This window comes from Lytechinus variegatus, chromosome 13, assembly GCF_018143015.1.
Source record: "Lytechinus variegatus isolate NC3 chromosome 13, Lvar_3.0, whole genome shotgun sequence".
Classification (NCBI taxonomy): domain Eukaryota; kingdom Metazoa; phylum Echinodermata; class Echinoidea; order Temnopleuroida; family Toxopneustidae; genus Lytechinus; species Lytechinus variegatus.
In genome coordinates, this window is record NC_054752.1 from 32,609,802 (window position 1) to 32,626,211 (window position 16,410).

At 36.8% G+C, this 16,410-nt stretch overlaps 1 protein-coding gene and 1 non-coding gene across 2 annotated transcripts; both read right to left on the bottom strand.

Annotated features, from left to right (window-relative positions):
- Positions 1–1,046: 1,046 nt before the first annotated feature.
- On the bottom strand, positions 1,047–1,118 carry TRNAG-UCC. Its single transcript has one exon. It is a non-coding gene; the product is annotated as a tRNA-Gly (tRNA).
- A 1,067-nt stretch (positions 1,119–2,185) lies between these two features.
- On the bottom strand, positions 2,186–10,706 carry LOC121426016 (monocarboxylate transporter 6-like). Its single transcript, XM_041622145.1, has 4 exons — positions 10,502–10,706; positions 8,850–8,993; positions 6,695–7,654; positions 2,186–2,304 (listed from the first exon to the last, which is right to left on the bottom strand). Exons 1-4 carry the CDS (start codon positions 10,704–10,706, stop codon positions 2,186–2,188), a joined length of 1,428 nt encoding a protein of 475 aa, XP_041478079.1.
- Positions 10,707–16,410: the final 5,704 nt, after the last annotated feature.

Here is a 16,410-nt window from a genome sequence, read left to right on the forward strand (position 1 = left end):
TGGTATAGTGGTTAGCATAGTTCCCTTCCAAGCAATCAACCCGGGTTCGATTCCCGGCCAACGCATTATTTTTTTTCATTTTCTATACCGTTTGGAATCATAGCAAGTCTGCTTACATGTGTTTCCATTTCTTATGTTTTATTATTGATTAAAACCCCCCTTCTCTCTCTCTTTTTTTGTATTAAGTAGTTTTCGTAACTAGGACCGATTCCAAAAGTTAAGCACCTAGAGTGAAACATAATTTCCTCTTGATGGCGTTTATTCATATTTTCCCTGCTTTACTGAGCACAATCGTTAGTTTTTATTATCCCTTTTCCTTAATGGATTATTAAAGAATTGAAATGAACTATAATTGTTACTTTAATACAATAAGTCAAATTTTACGCATATATAATATAGCTATGAATAAAAACTACATTGCTGTTTAGTTTTAATTTGCGAGATCTGATCATTAATAATTCTTCGCCCAGTGTGTTACGTAATAATAATTTTTTTTTGACAATTATAGATCCTATAGATTATTAAGAAAGAACGGTCAGCGGAGAGTTCGAGCAATTGTTAGGAGACAAAAGCCCGAGTTACGAATACGGTTCCTCGCTAATTGGTTCATTGTAAATGGCGTAAACATCTCTGTTCTGATCACACCCACCGGAGAAACTCTTGACCAATCACGTCTTGAGGATAAAGTTCACCAGCAATGACTGAGCCAATCAAACAGAAAGCCGAATTAGCTTGTTTTTTGGGGGGAGGGGGGGGGGGTTGATAAACCATTCAGATATCATTCAGTTAAGACATTGTATGATAAGCAAGGCGTTGGAAGTAACTACAACTTCAAATTTTACTTTTGGGAGAAAGTCAATTCAAATGACCGCCCCCAAAAGAAAAGACTAAACACATCAAACATGGACAAAGTGCTTTAAAAACCAGTCCAATAATATTATAAGAGAGAACAAAATCAATACCATATAACAGTTTCAATAATGGAAGTTAATGGAATCAATAGTTCATGACTTCGACTTGGTTAGAGCAAGAAAATTAAAAAGGCATGCGTTGGCCGGGAATCGAACCCGGGTCAATTGCTTGGAAGGCAACTATGCTAACCACTATACCACCAACGCTTTACATATTATTGTCTGGATTTTATGAACTTTGATAAAATCGAGGTCGTTTCCAGGTTAACTGGACGCTTTTGAGATTTCATTACAGGAATCTTTGACATCGTTAAACCATGGACCTACTAGGTCCATGGTTAAACGAAGAAAACATAATACATCAAATATCAGCAAAGAGTCAAGAAACACACTAAATTCATATTTTTTTTTGCAAAATGATATTGCTTTTACTGTGAGAAAATTAGAAACTTGTCTTAAAACACCGTTGATCATTGCGCGTTACATAATTATCTACCGTGTTTACACTTAAAGGGGAAGTTCACCCTGACAAAAAGTTTATTGTAAAAATAGCAGAAAAAATAATAAAAAATATTGACGAAGGTTTGAGAAAAATTCATCAAATAATTAAAAAGTTATTAGAATTTCAATTATTTGATTTGTGACGTCATATGCGAGCAGCATTCCTACATAGCGAATGGTAAAAAATCAATGAAATGTCATTTTCTCAGAAAATTAAAAATGGTTTTCACTGTACCTATTGTATATCAATAGACAAATCATTTCAAACTCGATCATGAATAGAAAACATAATTAAGTCATCAGGAACCATAAAAACTTTGAAATTCATGCATTTTATATTACATAACACATGAAGCAGCTGCTCGTTTATGACGTCACAATTCCAAAATTTTGAACTCCAATAACTTTCTTATTCTTTAACGGATTTTCCTCAAACCTTCACCAATATTTTTTACTATTTTTTCTGCTATTTTTACAACAAAGTTTTCTTCAGGGTGAACTCCCCCTTTAATCGGCTTTTGCATCAGCTTTTTTATAGCGTGTAAACGCGATTAACTTGGATCGGCTCCATAGAGATAATTAGTATACATCTCTATGATCGGCTCTCGGTTAAGAACCGGCAACTTTGCACTACTAATAGTAGGTTCTGAACCGCGAGCAGATGCAGAATAAAAATCTTTGTGGAGCACCTCGATCCCTCCCCGAACTAGTTTGAAAATTAAGAGATTCATTGGCGATTCATTACGTGGTTATTTGTCCATGATACACTTAACTCAAAGTTCGGCTGGTTTCTCAAACACAGCAAGTGGCAGCATTAGAACAAAGACCAAGATTTGTACACCACCAAGAAACTTGAATGTTGCATCGTACGAGAAGACTCCGCCAACAACACCTGCGGTATGGACAAAAAATGTGGTGTAAAATAATGTTAATTATCCTTGTTTATAAATCACTTTACTACTTACTTTATCGAAGGGGTGTGTAAAAGAGTTGTAATCAAACTGCTCCATGTTAGACCAATACAATATCAACATTCTGGACTTGCGCTTTATTTCTTTTGTGTAAACGCAACTCATCCTGTAACGTACCCCTGACGAAGTTCGTGCAGGATCCACCCCACTTCACTACCGCTACACTATCCACCACCTACCCGAACTTCGGGACGGTGAACTCGATCGGATATTCCGAGTGACAAAAGTGGGATGAAAATGTTATTTATTGCAAAAATTATAGAAAAAAAATAAAACGAGAAAGTAAAATAGCTTAATTTCTTATTCTTCACCCGTATTTCACTCTGTGTCCATCCTCCGGTTATCCTCGAAATTGGTGATTTTGGGCCAGTATCTTTTTCCTCACACGTATTATTCACGGCCGATTTCAAAACATCGCATGCGATCGGTTTAACCTGCCGCGGATTTTACTTTCTCGTTATATTATTTTTCTATAATTTTTACAATAAATAACATTTCCATCCCACCTTTGTCACTCGGAATATCCGATCGAGTTCACCAGAAGGGGCGTCGATCCATTTTTCAGATTGGGGGGGCAAAATCATGAATCAATTTTCCAAAGGCGCTCGATCACACCCACACACATATGCCTATATATATGTGTACATATAATAATATAATGTTTTATTGTCCAACTTAATGGAAATTCATTTTGTTTACATGCAAACATACAAATTACAAATATACATAATCAAGGAGAGACAAAATTAATACAAAATACTGGCATGCACGTAATACATTCGTTCTTATACATAAGACGATTAAAAGAGTATAACAAGATCATTGCTGAAATACGAACAACAAGAAGGCATATTCTGTGTAATTATCATTACCATCATTCTAAAACTGTTAAATAAGTAAAAGTATCGGGTCATTTTATTTTATTCATTACTTGAAGCATAATTCACATATAAAAAATCCACAACTCTACATTGACCATGATGTCGATACTATTATTGTAATCATTATAGTTGCAGTTATTATTATTATTATTATCATTATTATCATTACTATTATTACTATTAGTACTACTATCATTACTCTTTACATTTGTGGCAGTTTCGTAGGTCAACACTTGTATTAAAGAGGAGACATAGATGGCAGTATTGAAGGGTAAGAGTAATTCTGCAATAAGGTGACTTGTTTTCTATTTAATGGTTGAGAAGACGAATTGAGAAAGGAATAAAAGAATTTCCGTAACGGCTCGTTCTGGCCTTAACTGATTCCCACCTTCTTCCACTACGAAGTAGTTTGTATTTCTTATTTAATGGATGGGAGTGATCACTGACTATTGCTTGGGCTTTGTCAACTACCTTTCCTTGACATATCCTATCCAAATCTACAACACACTTCGTAATCCTACTAGCCCGTTTCACGACTCTATACAATTTATCCTTATCCTTCTGTCTGGCACTGTGATACCAGGCAACACAGTCATGGGTGATGATACTCTGAATAACTGATGTATAAAACAAATACAATATTTTCTCGTTTACATGAAATTGTTTCATCTTCCGAAGAAAAAACAATCTGTGGTTGCACTTGAGTGTGGTAGCTTTAGTCTGCTCGGACCAATCAAGTTTGTCATCAACAATAGTGCCTAGATACCTATAACTATGGACAATTTCAATTGGATGACCATCGATGTGAATAGGGAATTCTACAGGATCAAAAGATTTCTTCTTCCTGAAGTCAAAGATGATTTCTTTAGTTTTGTTAGAATTCAACACCAGATGGTTTTCAGTGCACCACCTACCAAAAGAGGATATACTCTCCCTATATTCTAACTCACTCTCTTTTATCAGGCCTACAATGACAGTATCATCGGCATATTTCAAAATACGAACCGACGGAATATTGGAAATACAGTCATTAGTATATAATATATAGAGAACAGGTGAGAGAACACACCCCTGAGGAGACCCTGTGTTCGTTGTGAGTACGTTGGAGAGTACATCATTAACCTTAACCCTCTGGGTTCTACCGTGTAAGAAGTCATAGATCCAGAGAACCAGTGACGGTTTCACATCCAAGAGGCTTAATTTTTCTACTAACTTATATGGCTGGATGGTATTAAATGCGGAGGAAAAATCCACAAATGTAGCTCTTGCATAAGAACTAACAGAATCTAAATGCTGGTAGAGTGAATGGGTTAACATGAGTACTGCATCTATGACAGACCTCTTAGACTGATATGCAAATTGGTTTAGATCAATTTTGTGACGGATTGATACAAGTACTTTTTCCAAAATAATTCTTTCAAAACATTTCATGACAACAGGACTTAATGCTACTGGTCTAAAATCATTATTCAACCTAGGACGATTATTTTTAGGCACTGGTGTAATGACTGATGCTTTCCAGCATTTTGGTACGATATGCTCATTTATTGACCTTTGAAATAACATACAGTACGGAGCAGTGAGTTCAGATGCGCATGTCCGTAGGACACGCCCACTAACACCATCGGGCCCAGTCGCTTTTCTAGGGTTGATCAACTTTAAACGTCTCCGAACTTCGTGCTCTTCAATGACAATTGGGTTGTCATCCGACGCGCGCAACCGTTCAACTTGTTCATCAGCGATATGACGGAAGTTTTCATTCTCGAAACGGGCGAAGAATGCGTTTAATTCGTCAGCTCTTTGTTGTGGATTAGGTTCATTTGCAAACATGTTTTCTTTCCGACTACTCGAATAATCTGTCATGTGCTCTAGACATTTCCACGCATCTCGGGGATTATTTTTATATATATATGTATATATATATACACACACACGCACACCGCACAGACATATATATATATATATATATACATATATATATATATATATATACATATATATCTCACCAGCAGATTAATGCGAGCGCGAAGCGCGAGCTGAAAATTTTGATATTTCGATCTGGAATAAAAAATTGAGTTTAATATATATCCAACAAAAGATTATTGCAAATCGAAGTGGGAGTTCTTTTTAGGTTTAGATCTGAAAACGGGACCATATTCACCTATTTAATCATGGAAAGTATGGGTTTTTGTTACAAAAATGATGCGAGCGCGAAGCGCGAGCTGAAATTTTTTGATATTCCAATCTGAAAAGTGGACATTTTGAGCACGATTTTAGACGAAGAACGAGTTGTGTATCTCAATCTCGCTTGCTGATTTCTGTGTAACATTACAATCTTATTTTACTTTTAGCACATGCGGAATTATTGGGGGGGGGCAAAATGATATGTTTGCCCCCCCCAATATTTTCATTAGTGGGGCGATCGCCCCCCTCCCCCCCCATAATCGACGCCGTTCACCGTCCCGAAGTTCTGGTAGGTGGAGCGTAGTGTAGCGGTAGTGGAGTGGAGTCTGCGCGAACTACGCCCGATGTACCTGTAACGGGAGTGGGAATCTTTAAGCGCTCTTCAGAAGATAAATTATTACCCTGGCTGATCTTGGCCTTATTAGAAGAGGCGCTATCTGTTACATACCCTGCACGGATATGTCTTAATAGTTTCAAACTGCCAGCATGATCGAGCAATTCGAGCCCGACCAATCACGTTCAGGCATGATCAAGCCTGATCAAGACCAAATTAAGTCCGGTCAAGCCAGTCTTCTAAATGCCAGTCAAGTTAACTCAACTGGGATCCATTACTTTGATCGTGCTGATACTGGTGGGTGTTTCATAAAGTTGTTTGTAGGTTACGGCAACTGATGGTGACCCAAACTAGATCAACACAAATAGAAATCTGGTGCATATCATTAACCACAAGAAAAGATCACCAGTCTTTTGTAAAGTTGCTCTGTGGACAGTTTTATGAAACAGCCATCAGAAACCCGTAACACAAAGCTTAGCAATGATTGAAGAACATTTTTCTACGATTGATTGCATAGGTTACAATATACAATCAATCGTAAAACTCAAGCGTACGACTGATCCTTAACCTTTAAGTTAGGGGACCATTGTCTCTTTATTATGCAAATAAAAATATATTACATTAAAAATGCAGACAATGAGATTCATTTTAAGCCTACTTCTTCATATACAAGTTAAAATTTTGTGATAAAGGCCTACATGATTTCTTGTTAAATTTACATAAGACATCCGCCTGTACATCATGATTGATGAATATCTGAAAAAAAGTTATTACTATTTTTCTACCAATTACAATCTAACTGGTACTAACAGGCTGCAGTAAATTTTCGTATGCATCGACAGAATGATTGACGAGGTGGTGAATGAGAAAGACAATATGGTCTTATAAAAAAATATCTGTTCATAGGATTACCTGATAGGTAGCCACCGAGGAAGGTACCGAGACCAAAGGCTACATCGTAGGCTGCTAATGCAACATCAAAGCTTCCAGGAGACGCTCTCTTCTTAATTGATAGAAGGTTAAGGACGGACATTCCGCCAAGACATAAAGCAGATATACACGAAGTAGGTATCATTACATAGTAGTTGCGAAAGAATGCATCACACAAAATAGAAACGGAATTCAAAAGCGCTGCACAGAGGCAAAGGGTAATTGGATTAGCGAGGCGACCGGAGAGGGCGCCTCCCAAGAGTCTTCCTATGGAGTTTCCTACTGATGCGTAGAAAGTCACAAGTATCGTAGCACGGATCGAATAACCTCTCTGGATTGCAAGGGGTACCAGAAAAGAATGCCAACCGCAGTAGACGATTCCAAACGTGGAGGAAGTAAGAAATAAGAAATTAAAAACAGGGTCCCTGTAAAAATCTGACCGGTAAAAACTATCATGTAATCTCACAAAGGTTTGCCTTGCACTCGATTCATTTTCACGAGATTCCATTTCAATTCCGGTGACTAATGAAGAGTATGTTGAAGATTCACCAGCAGCTGCCTGATTGCGGTCTGCACCTCTAGGGCATAATGGAGTGATGTCTGTTTCCTCGCTTGAACAGTTGTTTACTAAACTTTCCTCAGAAACTCCACTATGCTCAAGTTCTTGGTAATTCGCGCTTAGGTTCAACGATCGACTTCCGGTCAAGGGTAGTCTTACCGCAACGGCACTAGGGACTAGGTGAGCCATCAGGCAACCTAGAATGAGTATGCCTCCTCTCCAACCGTAAACTTCACCCAAGAGCTCAGCTAGAAGTGGTAAAAGAAACATACCCAAGCCAAACCCGCTCATGCCAAATCCGAACAACAGGTAGAAGTTCTGCTCGCTTGTCAGTTGACTTAAGGTCAGTATTGCCGATATGCCGACCATACAATACCCCAGGCCTGTCAAAGTGGAGAAAAAATAGTCGCGATAGATTTCGTTATTAAATCGGTCGGCCAACCTTACCAAGGCTAGCTAGAGAAGCTTTACTGGATAAAATGTTATGAAAAAATGGTATGAAAAACAGAATTTAGTTTAAAACAAGTGAGAAAGCAAAATGGAAACTAGGCTTTTCGATCGTTATCCAGGTAGGAGAGTGGCAAAATTTTCCACGGTTGTTTTCATTTTTATGCCCCTGCAGACGAAGTCCGAAAGGGGGGGGTGGGGTATTAAGCGTTACCCCTGTCTGTTATTCCGTCCGTCCGTCCCCCTTTTAGTTTCCGCGCAATAGCTCGAAAAAACATTTAATGGATTTTTAAAAGTTCTGTGTGTAGGTAAATGACACCATAATCCAGGCTACGTTTGAATTTGGAGTCCGCACGTCAACGTCAAAGGTCACAGCTCAATAAATATGCGAGTTCGAAGTCGGAGTCCGCAGGTCAAAGTTCACAGCTCATTATATATGCAAGTTGGTACAAAGGATTTAATTTTTTCTTTATTTTATGCATATTGGTTTCTGCACGATATTAAGTTCAATCATAATAATGAATTTCTGATCGCGTTTAAGAGGGGGCATCTGTGTCCTTTGGGCACGTCAATTTTCTAGTTTTTTTCTGTCAAAAGAAAAAAATCCATGGCTTCTTTCGAAGTCTCATCGGGCCTCTATTAAGAAACCGAATCAAGGTACTGTTGGACATATAAATACAAATCTTCAATGAAGTGGGAAATTGAACAAACTCCCCCTCACATCAAGAAAACAATTGAGTCATTTAAGATGTCCCTTAAAACTTTTTTTTTCTTTGTTCTAGGCAACTGCCTTCATTATGTCATTCTGATTGTTTTTGATGGTTTAAATTAGTTGAACTGAAATTATAAGCGCTTTGGGCCATGTGGAGAATCGCGTTATAGATATTGAAATTTATCATTTTTTACTATTACTACTACTACTACTACTACTACTACTACCACTACTACTACTACTACTACTACTGCTACTACTACTGCTACTACTACTGCTGCTACTACTACTACTACCCAAAATTATAATAATGTTAATATTAATGTCATTATTATTTCTATTATTATTATCATTGATATTACCGATAGTATCATTAATGATAATTTTATGAAAGATTCCACCACAAGTTTGTATCTTACCAGAAATTGATAAATAAACGGCGATCAAAGCATTGTTAGTAGCCAAAGCTGTTAGCATGACCCCTAGAGAAATGAAAGTGGATCCTCCAATCAAGAGAGGACGTCGAGTCCAATGTAAACGATTGAGGGCAATAAACAGCGGAGCTAGATATTTGAGAAAATAGAAAAAAAAATTGATTAAAGTATTGATATTTATTTTCATGAAAAAATGGATAGAGCTCATTGTATTTTTTGTTTTGCAAGAGTATTTATTAAAATCATACAAGTAATATAATATCAACAAAACACTGCTCACTAAATCAAATAAATAATTATTCATAACACAAAAAAAAATTGTACACACAAAAAATACCGAGAATATAACATTCGAGTCATCTAGAACAAAGTAAATACTTAGTCTGTAGAAAGAAAAAAAATACAGACATAACAAAAAAAGATTTTATAGCGACGCAATTGAACTGAATGAGTAATAGAAGTAAAACACCCTCCCATCCCAACTGCCCCCCTCCCATCCAAGCCCAGGAAGCGCGGCCTGCTTCCCTCCCATCAACCCTAGCTACCCTCCATTTCAATCTGCATTCTGTACCGCAACCATAATTTAACTTATGTACCTGAATCTTCACTCCAAATGCAAAAGAGCCACTCCGGCCTCCAATCACACCCCTCCGAGGGAGAGATAAGAGACCCGTCACTCCAGAAGCGGGATCCATATCCCCGAGAGCGCACCATAGCTCCATCTGGAGCGAACAGGGTATATTTACTTTATATATGCACATATATACATATATATATATATATATATATATATATATATATATATATATATATATATATATATATATATATATATATAATTTTCACTCAAGAAGGAACCACAATGCACCCAAAAGAAACAAAGCCCACCCCAAAATGACCGCCGCGACCCGCTCCAGGAGGAGTGAAACAATAGGGACCAGACCATCTCCCTCGCATTTAGAGCGTTTAATAACAGTACTGTATGCTTGAACTTTCTTAGCCCCAGCATCCCTAGAAAATAATTTTGTCCCATTTTCTGAAATGGTTTGCTAATTGACCTCTCTGTTCAGCTAGTTTTCTTTCTTCTAGTCTATATTCTTGTATTTTTTTCTTAATATGGTTAAGGGTCGGTGGATCTTTTGTGTTTCCACTGTTCTTGTTTTGGAGGTGTAACTATTTAAGGTGGGGGATCTTAACTTGTTCTGATTGGTCTACAGGTAACTGCCTATCAAACTTTCTCTGGTATAAGGGGTGTGGTGATGCTATGTGTAAGTGTCTGGGGCTGGAAGTGTGAGTCATACTTCTTAGAACTTATGTTCCTTGAAGTTAGCTAACGTCAATGAGGGTTGGTCTTAATGGTCAAGGTTTAGGAGTTAAATGGTTTTGGGGGTTTTGGGGGAGTTTGTAAACAAGTGAGGGGAATGACTGAAAGGATCAGGAAGTTAAATACATACTACATAACAATAGTACTACGCAGCTTTGGGGCTCATAAACTGGAGTTTGTACTTGTCTCTCCTCTAAGATTAGTGCCTTTTCAAAACTTACTGTGTGTGTGGAATATGTTACTTTGAAAAGTGTAATGAATTATCCTTTTTATGTTTTTGTACACGGTTCCGCAGCCCCTGCATCGTACCTACCTGGCAAGTAGCACAAGGAGTTAAAAAGACCAAACGCGAATCCGATGTCTTTGGAGGTTGTTCCCAGACTGTTTGAGATGTCTTTGAGGAAGATCCCGATAGACTTAACAGTGCCAACTTGAGTGAATGATAATAGGAAGATGAGGAGCACCACGGGGGCACTCCGGTTGATTGACGTCCTCAAGTTCTGGTTTGTCATGTCCATCTTGAAACGTTGTCTCTCTTACACAGAGTTCCAATAGATTCAGATCAAACTTAAAGGTAAAAAGTATTTTGCAGCAAAAAATTAGGGTTATTTCATGCGGAAGTCTTTAAAAGCAAGGTTAAAGGCCACATAATTATCATAGATCTATTTCTGGTACATTGAAATTAACTTATCTTTGTGAAATCATGAAATCTTAGCTTAAAACCGATAATTCTGATGATCACTTACACATAAAGGCATATGTGGGACAGTGTGTTAATATTGTTTGGAAAAATACCAAGCATTTAGCCCATTTAATCAACTCTTTGGGAACATAATGGGTCTTAGTTTGATCTATATCAGATAGTTAGAAATGAATTTGAATTAAATACTATCTGGATTCTTTTGATTAATTTAGTTTAAACCTTCGAGAAAAAAAAATAATTTTATTATAATGTATATCTTAAGGATAGATCTGAGTATGATCCATATTGTTAGATGAATTTGATTAGTTTTTTTCTACACGTATTTCATAGAGATTCTACATGTATTTCTTTAAGATTGACTTTGATTTGATCTCTTTAAGAGGAATTTGAGTTTTACCTATTTTTTCGAGATGAAATTCACTTTAATTCTGATCTTAAAGAGAAATGCCAGTAGTTGCAGTAAACACTGATTTCATGAGAAAGTCCGTAAAACCGGGCTTAATTGTCGGTATATCGTCGAGGATCTAGATCTGGTACAGTTACATAAACTGAACTTTGTTAAATCTTGAAATCTACGCTGAACATGTTCACACTGAAGATCACCAACAAAGATAGGCACACGTGGGACAGTGTATCATTATTGCTGCAATAAAGACCCGGCGGAAGTGACCGAATCCGCGCTTATTTTTCTTATTTCTCAGCAATTACACAATTTTTCCAGAATCTGCTGGCACATATTTTTTATTCATACAAACAGACACTTGGGTGGTCATTATATTAGTTTATGTAAAAATGCATTTTGAGATCATGGGGATCGTTACCAAAAGTGGAATTTATCTTTAATCTATGGGAAGTTTTCGTATTACAGAACCAAAGTCTTATCAAGGCTACTAAGATAAATACCACTTTGGTATCGATCTCTAAATGAGCTCGAACAGAATCCAATAAAATGACCATCCAAGTTTTTTTTTGTATGAATAAAAATTTGTGCCAATAGGTGAGGAGATATCGCTAATATATTACACACCCTCAAGCAAACATGAGATATCCCACATTATATGTAGCATCAATTACATTTGTGGCCCGGTTTGACCCTTTACATTTGTAACCTTAAAATGACCTTTAAATGCCATGGAAAAGTTTTAACTACCTAGTGATTAATATATGTGCATTGCATTATGAATTTGATTTAATTCGATATCAAACTCGTCAAGCTGCCAAAGTAGCACCGGTCGGATTTTAGTAAGCACGCCCTTAGCTTAACCTTTGCAAATAAACTCACATAGTAGTCAACTTTTTTGAATTTCAAACATGATATGTTCTATATCATATGTATTATTTTGTAATGCAATTTGACATTTTATGACTTTAAATAGCCTTTAACTCTCCTATTATATAAATGGACAGTGATCCATAAAGTTACATTTTCCCCAAACATGCAATGACATAATTATTCCTTCAAATATGAAATTTATATTCAAGAGGTATGTGAAAAATTTGGCGTGGCCTGGGACGTCAATACAAAAATGCCCAAGGGCGGCCATGTGGCACCCGTCGGATTCTTGAAGTAGACATCCATACTAAAATTTCCAGAAAAAAATCGCAGTCATTCACAACTTGACGGCCATGCATTAATGATCTTGAAATATCCCCCCCCCATAAAACTCTAAAAAATATTAGCATCCCGCTGAATACACGGCGGCTAGATGCAGCAAATCAACAAGGGGCTTGCATAGCAGTGCCGGTCAGTACGAACCGCCAGTTAAGTTTATTTCATTTTTCCATCTTATTTCATCAAAAACAAAACTCCGAACCAAAACAATAGATAAATCAATTTTGTATTTAAGCTTTTGAAAAAAAAAATATGAGGCAAAAGTCTTGGAAAACAATATTTGTTTAAACCAAAAATTAAAATTTCCAGGCGGCGGCCTTTTGATATTCTGAAATCAGCGTTGCCGATGGTGGAGTACAGAAAATGTTTGGAAAAGAATAAATAAAATCACTTATACGTCGTCGCCAAAATTGTGGAGGAGCCGTCACAAATACACTCACGTTATCACACAGTCACTAACAATTAGAGGAAAGGTTGGTCTACCTTATATAACCTCTTGCTCCGATCCCCAGTCAACTCGGCTTGTGCATACATTCACATCTACGTCTGCTACCAGCGAGGGTAATATGGTAAATGTGGCTTGTGTGCATCAGCGTTTCGTGTGTCAAGCTTCCCCATGGAGTGTCGTCTGCTACAAAACTACCGTTCAAAGCTACACCCCCATTACGCCCTAACGTAACCCACTACCGATAGAGGCAATTCGTAATCCATGAAGGCTTTACGAGTGGACCCAAACACTTCCCGACTCGAAGTTCCAGTAGCCAGTGTTGATGCCAGGAGATGTAGGCCCACATTTAATTCCTGTTAATGTTTTCACACACTCCTATCACTTTCTATTCAATCATTCACGACGCACAGGCGGATTCAGGGGGCTAAGGGGATGCCCCCCATCGGCGGAAAAGGGGGGACTGAAAGAAAAAAAGGAACAGAAGTGAAAAGAGAGGAGAAAAAGGGGAAACATATGATGAGGAAGACGAATAAATAAATGAGATGAGGGGAAGACTTGGTAAATAATTTTAAAAATCTTTCATGACACTCTATGCAATTTTCTCTCGCGCTTCGCGCTTGCGTTGCCCGTTAGGTGATTTCAATATCTTGATCAATGTGGAGCTTAATAAATCAAATTTTAAGATCAAAATAAAGAAGCATGTTTTAGTTTGAAAATTCAGCTTTCATTAGTATTTTTTATTTACAAATTGATTTGTAAAAACGTGCTCTGCTTTATGGCCTAAATGTCAACATTTTCTATCAGTTTCCTGTATTCCATAAAGTTCTCCAAATATCCCTATTCATGTCAGATTGTCAAAACGTATCAGCTAGCGCTGTACGCTCGCATTTTGATTGGTGCGCTATAAATATCTTAATTTAATTCTTTAACAAACTACTTAAAATCCCAATTTCATGACAGTTTACAAATAAAAAAAAAATCGGTTGGCCATTCGCGCTCCCATTGATTGTTGAAAATATATCAACTCATGCATTTTATTCATAAGTACAAAAGTGCCTTAAATTTTCAGTTTTCAGGCCATAATATGAATAGATTTCGCGCTCTCATAATAATCGAACTGTCCCCATTTTCGGAATGGAATATCGACACTTTTCATCTCGCGCTTATAGGAAAAGAAATAAGAAGATAGTCGTCATTTTCAAACGATGACATATAATGTTCTAAAAACTCAGAGTAATATTAATGAAATATACTGATTTTAACTGTTGTCCGTATCTACCTCACATTTTTTCTACAAAGTGCTTGAATTACAGAGCTAAGATTGACCCTTTCACAGATCGGAATATCAAATATTTCCAGCTTACGCTCCGCGCTAGCTTTATTGATTTTTTATAATAAAAAAGGGATTCATTCAAATTTTCTGCTCGCGCTTTGCGCTCGCACTATTGAGTAAGGCTTAAGAAATTATTATATGTTTACATTAATTTATAAGAATAAAGCTTACAAGTTACCCTTCGGACTACCCCTTCAAACAAACAAAAATCAACTTCGGGCAGCCCCCCCCCCTCCATTAGCAAAGGACTGATCCGCTCCTGATGACGTGTCATGCATACACTGCCACTGCCTTCTATTTTTTAATCATGCACGTTTTTGTATTATGATGAATAGCGGAAGCACAATGCTCATTATTCACCGAGAATGACGTTTATAACGAGTTTGTTTGGGGGTATCGTGCCTTTCAGTCAGCAGTACCTGTACTATATTTCAAAAAAATCACTTAATCAACTAAGGGCCATACCTTGTATTTCCGTTTGTCTCATCGTTAAAAACATATGTGTTCTCATGATAAATCATTTTGGTTATGAAAGGTGTATTCTAATGTTAATTTTTCAATTTTCCATTAAGTATCTACGTTTTCGTTATTTTAAGTCAGGCGCAGAAAATTTCCCGGTCATATCATGGGATTAACAGGCGAAATGGTGTAATGAGGCGACGAATTTGAGAGGGCCAGACATTGCGTCTAAGGCAGAATTTATCTTTAAAAAGTTCTTAATAAAAAGCTTATTGCAAATTATTTAGCAAGCTTATAGCACAATGTTGTACGCAGTCCATCTCTTTTTCCGTTCATTATTTTCTGTCCTCGGCAGCCCGGTCATGTTATTAACTTTATCTTGTCCCTTCTCTTTGTTTTTCCAATTTAGCTTTTTACTAATTCCATTCTACCTTCATTTCCCGCTATTGTGTGCCATTTTGTCATCTTTTAATCTATTTCCCATCATGCTATTGCATTACAAAGGCCTATTTCGGAATGATTTGTTCTTTCTGAAATGTTCTTTCGTTTCGTTTCCCGCTTTCCTTCCTATTCCATTAAAAATATTTTTTCTTCTTCGTTTTCTTTTCACTTCTCCCTTTCCTTTTCCCTCTCTTTTTCCTCCTTTCCCCTCTCTTTTTCCTCCTTTCCTTTCCTCCTTTCATTCCCCCTTCCCTTTCTTTCTCCCGACAATCCTCCGCCGGTAATTGCTCCGCCGACATCTGCTCTGCCTAAAATTGCTCCGCGACAATTGCTCCGCCGATGTCTGCTCCGATCATACGACAATTGCTCCATGACATCTGCTCTGCCGAAAATAGTTCCGCCGTAAATTGCTCCGATAATGCGACAATTATTTATTTATTCGTACTTACAAGATTTGCAAATGTGTATATTATAATACATTGCAAAGTTAACTTGAAATGTGCTTGCATGACATACACAGGGGCCGCTGAACAGTTTTCAAAGTGGGAGATGACCATGCTAAAAATCACAACCAGGGGGGTGTTTCATGAAAGGACTTGTCGGACGTGTTATCCGACAGTTACCATAGAAACAGTGCCTCTCAGCCAATCAAAATTGAGGAAAGATGTCAGATCTGACAACTTCTCAGATGAAAATATTGATGAAATGCTCCCCTGATGGTCATTTTTACGTTTTTGTACCGCGGTTTTGGAAAAAAAAAGTGGGGGGGGGGGGGGCTGAAGCCTGACTGCGCGGCCCATGATACATAATATAGAAAGAAATAGAAAAAACGGGGGAAGCACAAGGGGATATACATTCTTAATTCTTATTAATGGGGGAGCATTTGTGTAAGTTGTATTACGTGTTTGATGATTAAAATGAAAAAAAATAAATACTCGTTTTCATGCAATTATTATAACAGTACACACACACACACACACATATATATATATTTATTTATTTACATATATATATATATATATTTATTTATGTATAGTCATTATATATTTATTTACATATATATGTAAATAAATATGTATATATATATATATATATATATATATATATTATATATATATATATATATATATATATATATATATATATATATATATATATATATATATATATATATATATATATATATATATATATATATACATATATACATATATATATAAAGCAGC